The sequence below is a fragment of the Vipera ursinii genome (genome assembly GCF_947247035.1).
Source record: "Vipera ursinii genome assembly, chromosome: 1".
NCBI lineage: Eukaryota > Metazoa > Chordata > Lepidosauria > Squamata > Viperidae > Vipera > Vipera ursinii.
Window position 1 is genome coordinate 36,237,944 of NC_139512.1, and position 20,269 is coordinate 36,258,212.

The 20,269-nt window shown below is 39.2% G+C and overlaps 1 protein-coding gene across 11 annotated transcripts in view; it reads right to left on the reverse strand.

Moving 5' to 3' along the window:
- The window catches only part of EVL (Enah/Vasp-like), a 168,910-nt gene that overhangs the window by 30,488 nt on the left and 118,153 nt on the right, over positions 1 to 20,269 (reverse strand). For 2 of the 11 annotated variants that reach the window (XM_083349068.1, XM_083349070.1), the window contains exon 1: positions 20,038 to 20,269. The exons of 8 other annotated variants lie outside the window; for them this stretch is intronic. In XM_083349068.1, the coding sequence (XP_083205194.1) occupies positions 20,038 to 20,110 (73 nt within the window). In that variant the 5' untranslated portion in view covers positions 20,111 to 20,269. Of the gene's footprint in view, positions 1 to 17,849; positions 17,924 to 20,037 lie in introns of those variants that run through there. One more of the 11 variants, XM_083349071.1, reaches the window with a different exon arrangement.

Below are 20,269 nucleotides of genomic sequence, written 5' to 3' on the forward strand. Positions count from 1 at the left end.
GCAACTCAAAAAGGAAAACTACAGATGAACAGAAGAATAAACTAATACAAACAAAAGAAAACTTGCAAGGTTTTACCATAAAACTGGAAATGGAAAATATATCTTATATTTCAGGACCTCAAAATCAATTTGAAGATTGGAAAGAAAATCTAACAAAATAGACTATAAAGCAACCAGGACAATCATTAAAGTTTGGGAGACAAAAAACACATCTTTCTTAACTTGTCTTTTCTATTCCCAACAGCATTTACAAAAATACAGGAAAAACCCCTTGGCAAGTTGAACACACTAATTTGGAAAACTACTTGGCTAAAGAAAAAAAACTAGAATCAGATTTGAGAGATTTGATGCGATTTACCTGAGGGAGTACTATTAAACACTTTTTTGAATGTGGCATGAAGAAGAAAAGGGGAAAAAATGGTGGGAGAGAGAGAGAAAGCAGATGGTGGCATGTTCACACGCAGCGGCCCTGACGGTACTGGTGTGTGGTGATTGGATTAATGTGTGTATGGATGAGTGTGCACAGTGTAATGCAAGGGGCTAAATTAGCCTACACATGTATAGAGCTGCTAAACATCAGGCTTGCAAGGCAATCTGGAATTACCAGCAATTTTCAACAGTCCCATAACATACCGAACTGCATAGCAAGGCATCCAGGATCTCCGTGGATTTTCTTCGGGCTGGGGAGGAGACGACGTAAGCGAAAGAGAAAGGAGTGAAAACAAAAACGTGGCTGCAGGGCTGGGATACTGAATTGGCTTAGAAAGCAGCCTCATAAACCAGGATTGCCGAGTCTTTTCTTGAGCAATGCCAGATCCCTCGTCCATAAAATTGACGAATTACAGCTGCAGTTGACAGCAAGCAGGCTTCTCCATGAATGTTGTGTGATGGTTGTCACGGAGACCTGGCTACATCCAGATGTACAGAATGCAGCAGTGGAGCTGACAAGCCAACTCATTCACCGCTCTGACAAGAGATAAAGACTCCGGTAAGAGCAAAGGAGGAGGACTCTGTGTGTATATACATTGTGACTGGTATGCCAACAGCAGATTAGTTTACATGTATTGTTCCCCAGATATGGAACTGATGACTGTCATATGTAGGCCTTTTTATTTGCCTAGAGAAATTACTGTGGTAATTATTACAGCTGTTTATGTTCCACCTGATGCCAATGTCAGCACGGCACTTTCCAAGCTGTATGACGTCATCACCAGGCAGCAGCAAACTCACCCAGAGGGCGCTCTTGTTGTGGCTGGGGACTTCAATCAAGCTTGTCTGAAGACAGTTCTCCCCAAGTTTGTACAGTATGTGCAAGTTCCCACCAGAGGGAAGAACACTTTAGACAATGTGTACTTTAATCTGAAACAGGCATACTGCTTTACACTCTGTAGCAAGTCATCTTGAGAAACCTGGAAGCTATGTCAGGATGCTTTTTGTTGATTATAGCTCGGCTTTCAACACCATTTTGTCGAGCACTCTCTTCGAGAAGCTGACTGACTTGAAATTTTCCCCCTCCATCTGGGATTGGATTCAAGGCTTTCTCAGGGACCGGTTACAAACAGTGAGGGTTGGGTCTGCTTTGTCTACCCCCCTGAAGCTTTGCACCAGCTCGCCACAGGGCTGTGTGCTTAGCCCCTATCTGTACTCTTTGTACACATGTGACTGTGTATCATCTGACCCATCTACTGCGATAATTAAGTTTGCAGATGATACTACCGTGGTGGGTCTTATTACAGGTGGGGATGAGACAGCATACAGGGCGGAGGTACAAAACTATGCACATGGTGTTATATGGAAGCCTTGGTGGAGCAGTGGGCTAATGCCTCCTTAAGTAACACCAGCTGCCTGCAATTAGTGCAGGTTCGCATCCCACCTGGCTCAAGGTTGACTCAGCCTTCCATCCTTCCGAGGTAGGTAAAATGAGGACCCAGACTGTTGGGGGCAATAAGCTGACTTTGTAATAATGCCGCTTGGTGTGTGTGTGAAAGCCCTAATAAGCAGGCATATACATAGAATGAAGGCTACTGCTAAGCTTGTAAGCCACCCTGAGTCTTCGGAGAAGGGCGGGATATAAATGGAATTAAAATAAAAATAAAAAATAAATAAAAAAATAAAAAATAAATAACAACAACTTGCACCTGAACATTGGCAAGACAAAAGAGATGGTGCTAGACTTCCAGAGGAAAAAGGAGGAACCTGCCCCACTTTACATCGGGGAGGACTGTGTGGAGAGAGTTTCCTCTAAATTTCTGGGAGTCTACCTCTGTGAAGATCTTACCTGGAAAGTTAATACAACTCAGGTGGCCAGAAAGGCCCAACAGAGACTTCACTTTCTCAGGGTCTTGCGGAAGAACAGGGCAGAACAATGGCTAATGACCCTCTTCTACTGGTCTACTATACAGAGTGTCCTCTCGTACTGTATTGTGGTTTGGTATGCTGGTCTGACAGCCGCAGATAGGAAAGCATTACAGAGGGTGGTGAGCACAGCACAAGACATTGTGGGCTGTCCCCTGACACCACTGGATGACATCGTCAGGGCTCGCTGCCTTGGAAGAGTGAGGAAAATTCTCAGGGATGACTCACACTCTGGACGGTATCTCTTTACTCTCCTACCATCGGGTAGGAGATACAGGAGTACAGCCAGCCGTACCAACAGGCTGAACAGCAGCTTTTATCCATGGGCTGTTAGGCTTTTGAACGGGATATAATTTTATAAACTTTATGCATGATTGACTTGCGAGGCTGGTATGTTGTGCAATTAGCTCACATGGTATAATAAGATGGAGGGTTTGTGTCACTATAAGTTGGGGGTGGGGCATGAAGGGAGGCTCAGCCAATCTCAATATATACATGGTTGTACTTTGACAATAAAGGTTCATTCATTCATAAAAGAATAGATATTATGGATATAAAGGGGTCTCATAGTAAAAGACATGAAATACAAGTAGTATAGTAATTTTTATAATACATGAAATGTGAAAATATTGGGATGGTGTATATGAATGAAAAGGTTGGATATTTAAAGGTTACTAACTTTGAGAAAACTACGACTGATAAGAATGGTTTGAATACAGAGGGGAAACTAAGTTTAAATAAGAATTTTGAGAACAGGACATATAGTGATTTAATGAAATATAAACTGATAAAAAAGATGCTATGTGCTGATGTTACTGTTATTTGTATAAATACAAGAAAAAGGTTTACATTTAACTTTATACGTATTGAATTTTAAGAATATTTGCTAAAAGTTGACAAAAGAAAAATACCATTGAATGAAGAGAAGATCAAAGAAATATATCACTAATTAACATATTGATTACAGAATTATAGAAATTATTAGTTTTTTAAACATATGAACCCAGACAACACACTGTTTACTAACACTAAAGAATGTTATTGTAAAAATTTAATAGAATATATATTTTTTAAAAAGGAAAACTTGAAGAGTTGGTTGACAAAAGGAGTGTGCTACAACTTTCTACATCAAGAATCCCCATTCCAGCCTATATATTATTCCTGAAGCCATTTTAGTAGAATCAAGAATTTTTATAGATCTTAAGCCACATTTCAAACAACATTTCCCAAATGAATGTTTTCATTTAACATGCAAGTTTTTAACTATTCAACCAGCAACCACTATGTGGATGATTAACATTATAAAGCAAAAGATGTGCCAGGGAATTTAATTCATTTACACGATTGATGCCCAAGAAACAAAACAAAACAAACACAAAAGAAATCTTCTTCTGGAATTATAATTTGAACTGAAAACAAATACTATATAGGTAGTCCTTGATTTACAACTGTTTGTTTAGTGACTGTTCAAAGTTACAACAGCACTGAAAAAAGTGACTTGTGACCATTTTTCACACATATGACCATTGCAGTATCCCCATAGTCATGTGATCAAAATTCGGATGCTTGGCAATTGACTCATATTTATGACAGTTGCAATGTCCTGGGGTCCTATGACAACCTTCTGCAACCTTCTGAAATGCAAAGTCAATGGGGAAGCCAGATTCACTTAATCATGTTACTAACTTAACAACTGTAGTGATTTACTTAACAACTGTAGCAAGAAAATTCGTAAAACTCATTTAACAAATGTTTCCCTTAGCAACAGAAATTTTGAACTCAATTTTGGGTCATAAGTAGAGGACTACCTGTACTGATCTCAAGAAAGATTCCCTTTTCCTACATACAATTATCAGTTTTAGTGGACATACTTATTGTATATCCGGCCTGCAATAGAAAAATGAAACAGTTAAATTTCCATTTTTCACCTGTGTATCTGTGTCTTCAAAATTGAGCCGGGAGTCAAGGAGGACGCCCAAGTTGCGAGCCCTATCAACGGGGGGTAACACCTCACCCCCCATCGTTAAAGGTGGAATGGTCTGGTTAACCCGAGATACCGATATGCACAGCCACTCAGTCTTGGCAGGATTGAGACGAAGCCTGTTTCTCCCCATCCAGACCTGGACCGCCTCCAGGCAACGGGACATCATGGCAAGGGCATCACTGGGTTGGTTCAGGGTGGAAAGAAAAGGTTGGGTATCATCAGCGTACTGATGATACCCCACCCCGAAACCACGAATGATCTCACCCAGTGGCTTCATATAGATGTTGAACAGGAGGGGCGAGAGAACTGACCCCTGAGGAACTCCACAAACAAGAGGCCTCGGGGTGGATCTCTGCCCTCCCGTCAACACTGACTGCGAGCGGCCCAGGAGATAGGAGAACCACCGTAAAACGGTGCCTCCCACTCCCAACCCCCTGAGACGCCGCAGTAGGATACCATGGTCGATGGTATCCAAAGCCGCTGAGAGATTTAATAGGACTAGGACAGAGGAACAACCTCTGTCCCGAGCCTGCCAGAGATCATTCACCAGCGCGACCAATGCCGTCTCCATGCTGTGTCCGGGCCTGAAACCCGATTGGTACGGGTCCAGATAATCAGTTTCCTCCAGGAACAGAGGAAGCTGATGCGCCACCACACTCTCAACAACCTTCGCCAAAAAGCGAAGGTTGGAGACTGGATGATAATTATTTAAAACAGCCAGGTCCAGGGCAGGCTTTTTGAGGAGGGGTCTCACCACCGCCTCCTTCAAGGCGGCAGGGAAGACACCCTCCTTCAAAGAAGCAGTTATTACTGCCTGGAACCAGCCTCGTGTCTCCTCCTGGGCCTCATAAACCAGCCAGGAGGGGCACGGATCCAACAAACAGGTGGTGGTGCTCAGCCTCCCCACGATCCTGTCCACATCATCAGGGGAAACAGGATTGAACTCAGTCCAGATAACATGCTCAAGACCGTCTGATTCCTCCACGTCAGATTCTGCCCAGTCAGAGTTCAGACCGGTCCGGATCTGAGCGATTTTGTCCACCAGATGATGACTAAACTCCTTGGCTTGTCCCCGTAAGGGATCCTCCCTCACCTCCTGGTTAAGGAGGGAGCGAGTCACCCTAAACAGGGCGGCTGGGCGATTATCTGTGGACGCGATGAGGGCAGCGAAGTAATTAGACTTCGCTGTCCTCATCACCGCGAGATAAGACCTTATAAAGGTGGTTAACTGCAATCGGTCAGATTCGGATCGGCTGGACCTCCAACCGCTCTCTAGACCCCGTCTCCGACACTTCATCTCCCGGAGCTCCGCAGAGAACCACGGAGCCCAACGGGATCTGCGCTGGGTCAGAGGTCACAAGGGTACAACACAGTCAAGTGCCCCGGCGGCTGCCCTTTCCCAGGCATCCACCAGGGCATCGACTGGGCTGTAGGTGAGGGCAATGGGTATAGACCCAAGCGCCATCTAGAACCGTTCCGGGTCCATTAGGCGCCTGGGGCGGAACCACCTGGTCGGTTCCGCAGCCCAGCGGCGGGGGGTGGCATAACGGAAGACCAGCCGCAGGAGATAATGATCTGACCATGACAGGGGAACAATGGTTGATGAACCCCCTCCCAGATCATCCAACCACTGTCCAGACAGGAACACCAGGTCGAGAGTATGATCCCCACATGAGTCGGGCCCTGAATTACTTGGGTCAGGCCCATGGTCGTCATGGAGGCCATGAACTCCTGAGCTAACTCAGACGACCCTCCCAGTGAAGGCAGGTTGAAGTCACCCAGAACTATAAGCCTGGGCAACTCCACCGCCAACCCTGAGAGAGTGTCGAGCAGCTCGGGCAGGGCTGTTGCCACACAGCTGGGCGCCAGGTATGTGAGCAACAAGCCCAACTGAGCCCAAGGGCCACATCTCAGGAGGAGGGACTCACTCCCGGCCATCTGGACAATGGTGGTCTCCCACGGGCATAAAGTCTCCCGAACAACCACCGCCACCCCACCACCCCTGCCCTGTGGCTGGTGTAGCACACGGAAACCTGGAGAGCATAACTCGGTCAGAGGAACCCCTCCCTCCGAGCCCAACCAAGTCTCCGTAATGCACGCCAGATCTGCACATTCCTCCTCAAGTCCTGAATGAGGGGAGCCTTGTTAACAATGGATCTGGTGTTAAAATAAACCAGCCTAAGCTCAGGGACCTGATCGCCCTCATCCCCGGGCAAAAGGGTGCTAACTGGAGGGTCGGAGCGCGCCACCGCTCCAAGACAGCGGGGGCGCGATCCCAGATGTTGATATGGCCCTCCGTGCAACCACCTGCTGCCATTCCCTATTGTCGTGGGGATTTGAAGCCCCACCCCAACATTCACAGAACCAGCAACCACCTCCCCCAACCCCGTCCCGTCAGGACCCCTAACAGGCCCAGACTGAATGCCGGTTAATGATTCCCTCCCCACCCTCCTATCCCTCCCCCTCCCTAACCTTTTAAAATAACCGGCTAAAAATGTATCAGGGGCCTCTTAGTGCGTCTCAACTCGAGGCCCCTATCTAAGCCCAGCCACCTCTCGGAGTCCCAACAATTGGGCTCGTCATTAAGGGGAGTGTGGAAACAGGCGGTTGGTCGTGCCCAGGAAGGAGGAACCCCCCTGAGGGCATACAGATCAGCTCCAGAGTAATGGAAACAAACCATGCAGCAATAAAACGTCCACATAGGGCAGATATTACAAATATTTACAATGGGTAGTTCGATGGAATATTGATATTCAGATGAAGTGATATTGAGTCCGGTAGGCATGTCTCTCAATCCACTAGTCCATAATTACCTCATCTATGGTATACATTTCTGCCATCCTAGCAAAATTAGGGTTGTTTACTATGGGCAACTCTCACTTTGTGTATGAATTTTAAATTTCACCTTCATCCAATTCCAGATGAACACCCAACCAAGGGATGGCATCTTTTTATTCAGATGAAAGGGAAAAATACAACAACTTGGTAATCTGAATGATCTTGGCCATCAGTATCACACTGATGTTAGTACAAAGGGCAGTACAGTACAAACTATGAGGAGTTACCACTAGAAAATCTCCCCATATTATAGAAATACAACTTCCCTGTGAGATAGGAGTGAAATTTCCAGTGCATGATGCCAACAATCTCAATCTCTGATCTGCAAGAATACTGTGGCCAAAAAGCTGATAAGAAAACCAAAAGCATCAACAGGTATATATTTCCTACCTATTTCTCAGCTAAGACAATCAAGGTTCTTATCGGTATGTCCTATGTGAAATTATTTTTTTCAAAATCTTAGAGCAACTTCTTGAATAATTGAGCAACTTCTTGAATAATATGGTCAGTAACTGAGCACTAAACACTGATCTATATTTCCTCAGATAATGAAAATAAAGTATTTTTCTCCTAGCAAACTTGCTAATTGTATATTTTTCAAATCAAAGAAACATATAATAGTAAAGGATACCCCTTTGTGTGAAACCTACACACTGAGTTTCATGTGTAAAAGCATAATTGCTTTAGTTGTTGGCAGTGTATGTGTGGATGTCTATGACCACATGAAATGTCAGGAAGCAGGGCTTAGTAATGCAATCCTACCCCATAAAGTTAGAAATCAGTACAATTTTCATAGCTATAACAATTTCTATACAAGGACTCTATTCTAAGGGAAAAAGCCAAGCCCTATTTTTCTCAATTAATATTGAAGCACATCGATCAAATAAGGAAGGCATAACTGAGACAAATCCAAATATTTTGATCTAATGCTCAGATCTCAGCAACTTATCTAATTATCCAATCAGAGAAAGCCTTAATTATACAGGTAGTTCTCATTTGGCTACTTCCTTGGATAGTGACTATTCTACAAATCCAATGGTAATAAATGATAAAAAATCATTTTCTGATCAATGCATTTACAACAACAAAAGCCTGCAGTGTGAAATTAATTTAAGGCCTGGTCAGTTTCAGGCAGCAGCTGCCAGTTAGACAGAGGGTTCATATCAACCAATTAAGGTCACAGAGCTGAGCTTTGTTAGCTTGTAGTTAGCACTTTTTAGGGATATGCTGTGCTGTGGAGAAAAGCAGCTAGGGAAGAAATAGCTGCTTAAGCAATCTCTCTGTCTTGCCGAGGGCAAAAAGAGAGATTTTTCTCTAATTTTTTCTCTAAATGAGAAAATTTTATCTGTCTTTGCAGCATGTCTTCTCTCAGTCATGTGGTTTGCTTAGTGACCATGTTCCTTAGCTACCATTCTGCAGGAACGGATTGCAGTCACTAAATGAGGACTATTTGATGAACAATAAAATTCTCTAGTTTTAGAAAATAATTTGAGTGTAAAGCTCTTTTTTAAAAAAGCAATTATCAAATCAAGATATGATGTAAGAAAGTTTAAAATAAACTTCTTTATAGATCAGGGATGTCAAACTGTCAGCCCGCAGGCCAGATGCGTCACGTGAAATGGACCGGCAATGGCAAAACTGTCCCAATACATCGCGCAACGTCGTGAGTTTGACATGTCTGTTATAGGTGGTCCTATTGAAAGACTGTTTGCAGTTACAACAATGATGAAAAAGTAACTTTATGACAAATCCTTGCATTTATGATTTTTGCAGATCTGTAAAGCAAAGGAAAGCTGCAGTAAAATGAAAAGTAGTCATGGTTTCACTCATCTACCGCTTCACAGCCAAACTGCTAATCTCAATTGTGGTCACTAAACAAAACCTACCCATATCATATAGATTTCCACTTGTCTTTTTATGTTTTGGGATTTAACATTTGCCCAAAGCAGTAATCAGAAATGACATCACATCTTATAATTTGAGAAAAGATGGAAAAAGGAAATTATACCATTTGCTACTTTAGATCATCATGCCTATGAAAAGTATTGTACTAAGTTGAAAAAGTTTTGAAAAAAGTGCAATAATCTCAAATAAGATATACATAATGAATTAAAATAACATGTCAAACCAGTAATTATAATCAGAAATAATTCCTGCTACTTTTTAGTATAATAAATTTGTAAATGTTCACTACTGATGCAATAATTTCTATGGTCATTTAAATCAATTACATTTTGAAAACCAACCAACTAATAAACTCCATCTCCACTTAAAAATAAAATAAAATAAAATAAAATAAAGAGCCAGTGAGGGATAGCAATTCATCCTCTTCCATAGGGCTGGGCATGTTCCTATTTAAATTCAGCCCCTAAAGCTGGCTCCTCATTAATATTCAGGCAATAAATACTACAATTGAAATACTACAGTGAGAGGGGCAGGGACTATGAAGGGACTCTTAGAAATATGAAACTAGGATGGGACGGATTAAGTACTTTTATTAAACAATTCCACTGGAAATGGCAGACTTGATTTTCATTTTAAAATTTCAGAAGTTGGTTTATATTCATCTATGTACAAAATTTAGCTTCTTCCCCTTCCTGCAGGTTAAATAATATATAATAAAAAGTATCTGAAGATGTATTTGAAAAATGGGCAACTTCTCATCTAGAAAAGTTAAGCTTAACCATTAATCAACAGCACCACCAAATGCAGAGTACAATATGCTAATAATTGTTACAGAGCTTCAAGGCAAATAATATGGCTACTTATTAGACAAATTTACTTTTAGTCAGTGTTCACTACACTTGAGGAATCCTCTCCTGGCTCCATTTCTGACATTACTAGACATCACCTAAAACCCTCTGTTTTTAGCCGTCATCCATTGGAAAAGAAAGGAATAGTCATTTTGCACATTATGGCACTAAAAGTTTCTCCCCAGGACTATCAAAAAGGAAAATTCATTTCAAAGCTTGTAAAATCCAAGCATATAAAATCAGAGAAGATGATTAACAATACCTTCCACTCTTCCCTTTGCAACTGCAATCTGAATATGAAAGATACTCAAAAACACAAAACAGAGAAGTAAAATGTTTCCATCACCTACAAGACATTCGGCACAGGATGATGCAGTCACACTGACAGAGGCAGAAGCAGTGGCAAATCCATTCTCTGTTAACCATAATAAAACTTCAATAGAACTTTTCATGACCAAATAAATACCTAGATCCCTCAATGGCCAGGTTACACAGGATGTAATCAATACCTTCCCTGCAGCAGTAGAGTGGGCCTCTTTCTTTAATTATTTAATCAGAGGCTGCCTTCTGAGTGTTACAGAAGGCTTAAATGTTAGGTTTATAATATAGCACTCTGTCTACAGAACAAAAATAAACATGGCTGAAATGGCACTGTGTGAAACATTTAAGAGTCCCAGAAGGACAAGATGACTGACCTTTTTCTTTGTTTTACTTCTATGGCTACTGAGGAAATATGATAATGCAGTACTTTTAAATGGATGTCCCTACACAGCTACTTTGTCTTATCTGTAGCTTTCAGAAGGACAGGTATTAAATGAAACAACACATTTCACCTTCCCATAATCATCATCATTACTTATTACAATTATATGCTGCCTAGTACCAATTCTGTTTTTTCCCACTCTTTCCTTCCCCTTTTCCCAGTATTAGAACCTTTTTCAGAGAAGTAGGGCTTTGCATAATGTGTCTGAAGTAGGATAATTTGAGCTTGGCCATTTGTGCTTCAAGTGAGAACCCTGGATGGATGTTTACTTATCAATTTGTTTGTTCTCTTGGCTGGGCACTATATTCTCAGGATCTTCCCCAACACCAAATTTCAAAAGCACCAATAGTGTTTCTATCCTGCTTCTTCAATGTCCAACTTTTGCTTCCATAGGGTGTCAAAGAGAACACCATGGCTTGCACTATTCTGACTCCGCAGCTATGGATACATCATAGTATCTGAACACTTTTTCAAGGTCTTCATGGCTGCTCTATAAAGTCCTCGTCTGCAGCATATTTCTTGATTGCTTGTTGCTTTATTATTGATGGTTGATCCTAAAACACAGAAGCCATCCACCACTTTTGATATCTTCATTACCAATTCTAAGGCTGGTTGTTGTATCTGTGGATATTAATTTGCTCTTCTCAGAACATCTCATTGTCCTCATGAGAAACTGGTGTGAAAATTGGCTTGCTTTCTTCTTCATTAGCTTTACTTGGAACTTGCAAATGAGAATTTTGTATCCCACAGTCAGCACCTGGCCATGTCTTTGATGCTATATTTGAGTTCCTTCATCATCTTTTAGCAAATACAGTCAATCTGATTTCTATGTACCTCTGTCTATGTACTGAAGTGTATTTCTGATTGTTTGAAGATAGTGTTAGCTATGAGGAAATCACTGGAGTGGCAGAAATTGATGAATATGTCATCTCCTTCCATTTTGGTTTCCTAAATCATACAATCCGACTAGTTTCTTCTTTTGAATTTCCAACATTAGCAGTCTAGTCTCCAATCATAAGCAGCATGTCTTGCTTTGCAAGTGCTGCTGATTTCAAACTGAATTTGATCATAAAACTCATTATCTCCTCTTCTTCTGTACTATTGCTGACTTTGTAATAATGCCGCTGGGGGGGGGGGAAAGCCCTAATAAGCAGGCATATATATAGAATGAAGGCTATTGCTAAGCACATTGATTTGTGCTTAGATTGTAAGCCGCCCTGAGTCTTCGGAGAAGGGCGGGATATAAATGGGATTAAAAAAAACACCATAAACCTGAATTGTCTTCATATTAAAGGAATGTCCACAAAGTCTAATCAATGTTATTCAGTCATAGATTGCATTGTAGTCAAATACTGTTCTTGATATATCCATCCTAACTATAAAAGCAATACCCTTCCTTTCTTTTTTGCGTCCTGCATAATTAAGTGATATTCTGAGTGTCCAATCCTAATCTGCCTCAATTCACTGATGCCTATGATGTCTATCTGTAGTTGTTTCATTTCAATTTTCCCATGTTTGAGCTTCTTCCATATTCCCACTTTGCAGCTTTGAATTTTCTTTTCCTATTTGACAAGATCAGCAACTAGATGTCCTGAAGGCTTTAATCTAGTCATGACTTAAAAACCTTCTGTTCTCTGAAAAATCCTCAGTTCCTGTTTAATAGCGTGTCAACACCCTTTCAACCTGAAGGGCCCATCATCTGGCATTTTGTCAATAATTTTATATTTTCTATCTAAATGGTTGTCTTGGTAAAATACAGGAGTAGCTTACCATAGATTTTTTTCCTGGAAAAATATTGATGTTCTTGCTATCTTCACTAAAAGTGATAACCTGCCTCCAGCATCTTCCTATATCACTACTGCTCAGTATAGATTTCTGCTTGCTTTAGCTGGGCAGCTGGAATGACCTCCACACCTTGGATAACTCTGCTGGGAATATATACTCCTGGCATACATACCCAATGGTCTTTATCCATTGTAGGAATCCCCCCCCAAGATGAGGCAGCATAGCAGGACTGTCTCTTTCTCTGTGTGTGTTTGTGAGTAGACATATAAGCTTGTGGGTGTATAAATGCCCTTTACTATAATATCTTTTTCACATTTCCAAAAAAGGGCTTCTAATGTTTCCCATTATGACTCTGGCTTTCCCATTTAACAGATTTTATCTAGCAATAAGAAAATTGATCAAAGAAGATAAAATTGTTGGATGCCACATTTACTTGAGTAGAAACTGACACAGAATATCAAGAGGACTGACCTCAGATTCATTTGCTGCCATTCCACTTTATGGATCCATTTATATTAGTCATTTACAAACTCCATACTGCTAACTATGCTCATACCATTATATTATTTGCATTTTTACAGGAGATAGAAATGTATTTTTAAAAGAACATTATCCCCAACTTATTACATACACATACAAACCCTTTGGCATACACAAAAAACTAAGATTATTGAATTGATCCAATTTGTGAATCACTTGGTATTAAATAACTGATACAGCACTTCCCACCTCCCATTTCCTCTAGAATAGTCCTCAATCCAACAAACAGTGCAGATAGTTGAAAAGAAAAGAGGTGTTATATTTGTGAAATACAAATAGTTGAGATCGAGTGTCCTTTCAAAACCAGCATCTTTCATATTTGCTGCTACCAATTTAGATTTCTTGCTCTTACTGCTAAATATATGCTCTCATCTTTATCATTCAACAACACCTGCCGTGATCCATGCAAGACAAGAAGGCATGCTATCCCAAGCAGTATGCTGATTGTTTTAATTGCTTCTAGACTGAAATCCTTTCATTGCATCATTAGTAGTGGGACCTAAACAGCTGCCTAAGATAATCTTACGGCTGCTCTTGCATACAAATGCAATGTATAATTCCAAAATTCTGAAAATAATTCACAATAAGTACTTTCGACCTCACACAAACTGTAGCACCTTTCTGTTACTAAAACAATCTGATTTTTTCAGGCTTCTGTATTCGCTTGAGAAAATATGTGGTGTTGTTTTAAGAATCATTCATTGTGATACACTGATTTCTTAAATTAGTAGCTTTTTTTCAGGCTTGTGCAGAAAATTGCAAAAACTTCAGGAGAGAGATGCTACATTTGTAAAACAACAACTCCATAGCTCTTCTGAATCATTTTCAAAACTTAGACAGCCTCATGGAATTGTACTGTTAATAGAGAAAGGATGGTGGAAAAGAAGAAGGGAATCATAAGGGGAACTGACCTGTCTAACCTCCCAAATGAATGCTACTCTCAGGAATGCTCAAATGAACTTTAACACACAACTGTCTCACCTAGTTATCAAATGACCTGAAATATGGCCTAATCATGTACAATAGCAACTGGCTCACTGTAAATTTGAAAGCTTCTAACAAGTTATTAAACTGCCATCCAAGTGAAAAACCAAATAAAATCCAAGTAAAAAACCAAGCACACTTGGTTTAGTTGGCACTTGGTTCAACAGCAGTACTTATGACAGTGATATAGGAGTCCTAGTGGACAACAACTTAAATATGAGCCAGCAATATGCTGCAGCTGCCAAAAAAGCCAATCTAATCCTAGGTTGCATTAACAAAGGGATAGTATCAAGGTCATATGAAGTGTTATTACTGCTTTATATTGCCTTGTTAAAACCACACTTGGAATATTGTATCCAGTTTTAGACACAACAAAAAAATGTTGAGAATCTAGAAAAGAATGTAGATGAAGAGCAACACAGATGATTAGGGGGCTGGAGGATAAAATATATGATGAAAAGTTGCAGAAATCAGGTATGTCTAGTCTAACAAAGAGAAGGGCTGGGGACATATGTTAGCAGTCTTCCAATATTTGATGGGCTGTCATAGAGAAGAAGGGGTCAAACCTGTTCTCCAAAGCACCTGAGGGCAGAACAAGAGATAATGATAGATTTTTGGCTACTGATCACAAAAATAACCTGTACTTTAACCTATTTTTAGAAATCTTCTGTTTTTACCTAATGGGAATGTACACCCTTGAATACCTCCTTGGCTATGCTGCACACATGAAAGAAACATATGAAAGCATGATGCATTCTGTCTTTATTTTTTAAGCCAGGTGAAATTATCTTGAATTCTGCTATTTTCCCTTTTTAGTCCAAGTAATAGGGAAAATAGGTAAACCCCTTCCTTCCTTCCTTCCTTCCTTCCTTCCTTCCTTCCTTCCTTCCTTCCTTCCTTCCTTCCTTCCTTCCCAATCCATCCATCCATCCATGTACACCCTTGAATACCTCCTTGGCTATGCTGCACACATGAAAGAAACATATGAAAGCATGAAACTGTTGAGGCACATCCAATACAAGTACAACCAGAATATTTGTGAAGATTTAAAAGTAGTGGATCTGCTGCTTGGAATGCAGCTCGGATATAACAAGTACTGCTGTTACATATGCAGATGAGACAGCTGTGCAAGAGAGTTGCACTGTTTTAAAAAGAAATGGCCACTCCAAAATAATTTGGTTCCAGAATAGAAAAATATGGCACATGAACCACTTGTTGATCGGGAAAAAAAAGATATTCTTGCCTCTCCTTTACATAAAATTTGAACTGATGAAAGGTTTTGTGAAAACAATGAACAAGGTGGGTGAGGGTTAGGGTTATTTGACACAGATGCTTCCAAGAATAACTAATGCCAAGATCAAGGAAGGCATTTTTGTTGGTCCACAGACCAAATAAATCATCAGTGACAAGCAGTTCGAAGATCTGCTAGTGGGATCAGAGAAAATTGCTTGGAAAGCATTCAAGGATGTTGTTGAGAATTTCTTGGCAACTACAGAACATCAAACTACATTCAGCTGGTTAACAAACATCTTACAACAGACCATGAAGTGCAACATGTTATTGAAGATTCATTTTCCACATTCACAGATGAACTTCTTTATGGCAAATTTAGGTGTGGTCAGTGATTAATGTGGTGAAAGTTTTCACAGGACACTGTCACAATAGAAAAACAGTATGAGGGCATACTGTATGATGGAATCCATCAATGCTGGCTATTATTGGACACTGCAGCAAAATGCATTTATTTCCTTAAATATAAAAGAAAATCAGCAGCAAAACACTTTTAGCCCTGTTGAATTCATGCAGCATGTTGGAATCATTATGTGATTAAATACATTATAGTCATTAAAAGTTAATTTAATATTTCTCAAGATTCCTACAAGATACAGTCATTCTGCAATTATATTTGCATTCAGTTTGAATGGTCTAATATACTCACCAAACATTTTTCAGAAAGCAAAACTTTTGAAAATAATTGTTGTCCAGTGTATTTGTTTTTTGCTTCAATTTACTTTCCATACTGGGCATAAATTTTTGAACATATCCAGTCTGTAATATCACTTTACAGTGCCCTTAGCCTTTCCCTCGTTAAATTTTCTGTCTTATGAACAAAATCAGCCATTTATATAATCCATTGGTATAATGTTCCCACCCCTTTATCTATTATTATTTCTATACTGCCAACTTACAAAGATTCTTTATTCAATATTATTCAGTTGAGATTATATTAACAATTTTATTTAATTTGATCATGCAGGTCTTTTCAACTATAGTCTTTTGCAGTGAATGAAATCAATAAGAAAAGATTGCTACAAGGGTGTCTCTTATCAAAATATTAGCGTATCCTTATGGGACACACATGCTGTCTTTAAATTTAGTGTGTGAACTGTTGAGACAAACTATTTAGGAAAATGCCAGCCAAGAGATTTCTTGTTCAGTACTACCTTCTCTGTGGGTTAATTAAAATGTTTGGCTAATAATAGTGCCTTGTGTTTGTTCAGATAAATCAGGGTTTCCCAACCCGGGGTGCTCACACCCCCTGGGGGTGTGAGACGATATTCCAGGGGATGCAAAAACTTGAGTTTTCAAAATTAAAGTGTGTATGCATAATTTGTTGGCATTATTTTGAATTTTTGTAAGGGGTGTGAGAATATTTCAGAAGCATTTTAGGGGTGCAGGGTGTAGAAAAGGTTGGGAGCTGCTGAGATAAACCATGCATCACTAGATTTGAATAAAGGCTAAAGAACACTATTTGGCCAATATTCTGAGTTTATTATAATCTGTTGCTCTTATATTATAGGTATACTGGTAAATCATGCAAATATAGTTGGCATTAAATATTTGCTCTCAGTAAAGGCAGTTTAATAAAGATAGTGGGTAACTTCTGCAAAATAGTGCCCACCAAAACAAAAAAAGTCAACAATTATCCATCTCACATTTATTTTTGATCTGACTCAGAAAAACATTTACAAATAGGTTACTGAAATTGACTGAAACAATTATTCAGTAGACAGTTGGATTTTGTAGTCATATTCATATGATTCTATTAAAAGATTTAATCTTCTTTTTCACTTTCTGAACTTTTTTCATATCCATGAATGAAAGTTTATCAGCGCTAAAGATGTGTCATCCTTGATCCATAAGAAATTAACCAAAAAGTGACTTTCCACCCTACTTTTCTTGCTATGTGTTAGAAGTACTTTCTGATTTGTATCACCTCAAGCTGTACTATCCAGTCTGCCTGCTATAATTCATTTCAATGAAGGTAAACACTTCTGCTCCAATTGGCTACTATGCACTTTGGCAAGATTCTCCTTCCCTGCTAGACATTGGTTGCTGTCCTCCATGACCATTTAATGTCACCAATAGAATAGTGACAAACTTTAAAAAAACAGAGAGAGAAAAGGCCCAAACTCATTGATGGAAGACTGGCATGATGCATCCTGTCTTTATTTTTTAAGCCAGGTGAAATTATCTTGAATTCTGCTATTTTCCCTTTTTAGTCCAAGTAATAGGGAAAATAGGTAAACCCCTTCCTTCCTTCCTTCCTTCCTTCCTTCCTTCCTTCCTTCCTTCCTTCCTTCCTTCCTTCCTTCCTTCCCAATCCATCCATCCATCTAAAAATGGCAAACAAGCAATAGAAACCCACAATCAACAGTCATGGTAAATATAGTCTAAACAGCAGAGAAAGAGGTTGAAATTCAGAAAGCAATTTCTTAAAGTGATTTCATTTTTAGCTTATCTACGTTTGGCAAATAAGCAGTTTAAGCCTGCAGTGCAGAAAAACTTGGTGTCTCTGCCATTCCCTGGAATCCTGGAACTTTACAAATGGTTTTACTTTCCCTACCCCGATAGGTATTGATGACTTTTTATGGAGTCTTTTAGAGATTTCTTTTGAACAGGATATGATGGAGAAACATTAGTGCTATAAGGAAAGTCAAAATTTGTCAGATTTACAAAGAGCAGGAGGCAGAAAAAATCAGCCCTGAGTTTTTAATAAAATACATAGACAACTGTTTTAATTAAATTGTTTGCACTAAAGGGATTGCTTACTTTTCATGCTGGAACTTTACATGTTGGATGAAATTCTGATAATATTCAGTGACAAAGGTCTGCAAAGCATCAGATAAAAAGGGGTGGTCCCCCCTCCCATTCCATGAACTAATGGCAAAAGAAATTTACAAAGGGACAAAATAATTCAGGATATGGACAGAACTATTTTATTGATCATGTGAAGTTATTCATAGACTTGATAGATAGACCCAAACAAACTTTAATCTATGAAATAGTAATACTAAGTATATACTTCATAGAGATAATGCACAAACACATGTGTAGCAAGTAACAACACATTCTTGAGTTTATCTTACTTTGTTTTTTAAAAGAAATATTTTAAAGTTCTTGTAATGCTAACAATAATTTAAATAAATTATAAAACAGTATTTATTTGAAGACTGAATAAATAACATGCACTGTTAATTAAATTTAAATTAATTAATTAAGACATTAATCCAGAAGAGGTTTTTTTCCCATGAAGAGAAAGAGCTTTAGAACTTTAAAGTTTTTGTTAATCTGCTTTCTTTTAAACAAGTATGTACATAATACATATTTTCATTAATTCTATGAGAGTCAATGGAATATGACCAACTGCTTCATGCCAAGATATAATCATCCTTGGTACTGCCTACATCAGCCTTCCTTGGCCTACATGTACTTCTAGACATGTAGGAATGCAATTCCCACTAATTGACAGTCAACATGGCTGAAGGCTCTAACACACATGAAATATCCTATACACATATGCTTTTTCATTGTGCTGTTGGTGTGTCAGTGAATTCCCTCACTTCCAACTTCTTCAGTCTTTTGTAATTGGAAAGAAAAGGTTGCAATAACCCATAATATGCTCCATTCTCCAATGCTAATGCATTCTGTTTTGCTGGTACTGTGTTTCAGTACCTGAGAATGATGGTCCCAGAAGAAAAATAAAATCTCACAGTCTAAGCCAATGTGTCATAAAACCCTAGAACCTTAAAACAGAGATTTTTATGAACTTTACCACACAGCGTAACTTTTCTGAAAAGTTCTATATTGTTAAAACATTTATTAGCATACTATCCAGGTTAAGAAAAAACTGTTCATTTTAAACAAGGCACACAAAACAAGTTTATAAAAGGCAAGGGGAAAAAGCTCTGTCATGCTTGCTTCAGACCTTATGCTTTCATGTTATTCTTGTTAGTCTTACAGGGAAGAGAATGGTGCACTGGGGATAATTTACAACCCAAATTAACCTCAAATAGCCAGAAATAAACTCTGCGGAAATAACTTCTGTGTGCCACTCTTCATTCTTGCAAGTTCAGAGTAGCAGAAAAACAGGGTAATATAGTTCAGTGAACAAAAAGTAAAAAAAAAATCTTTCTATTTTTCAGGCTGCACACTAAAAAAATAACTCACAGAAATATTATATTACACATTATATGTTATATATATTATGACAATAAATTTCTGTGAATTTTACTTTGAAAACTAACAAAATATCCAGGCCTGAAACATTATTTTGTTTTCCATTTTTCATTTCATTTCTATTTTTATTTCCTCTTCTATTTTTTTTCCTTTTTTATTCTTTGAACTTGTATTCTCCAGACACCAAATTGTTCTCCATAGAATGCCCATAATAGCCTAAGAAGAATCTGAATCAAATATAATCAATTATTATTCAACACAGTTACTATTTTTTTGTTGTTCCTCTCCTCAATAAATATTATGATTATCTTATGAAATGATTCTATATGATTCTATATGATTCAGATACTTAAACCATCTGAAAAGCTGAAAAATGTGAAATTTGTTCTGCAGAGAACGGAGTGTCTGAACCTACAAGATACTTTTAGTTGCCCTTATTTTGCAAAGAAGCTCCTCCCTACCCTGCACACTTGCAAAATGCAGCATTTTTGTTTAGACTTAATGCACCAGTAGATGATATTGGCAAGGCCTTGAGTAACTTGCTATGCTTTTAACGAACCGAAACTGATACTTACTGTGCGCACTCAAGCTGATAGTGGCCCAACTCACTCCCTTCAGATGACCATGCCGAGTCCGTCGGACTGGCATTTTTAAAACATTAGGTTACTTTCCAGGTTGCAACATAAAGAGAGAGAAAACAACTCTTCCAACTGATTTTTGCATTGGGCATAGAAGATACTGTATCCAAATGACACATCCGGAAGAAGGACTTTGCAGCTAAGCAGCCACAGAACCAGTCTCCAGCAT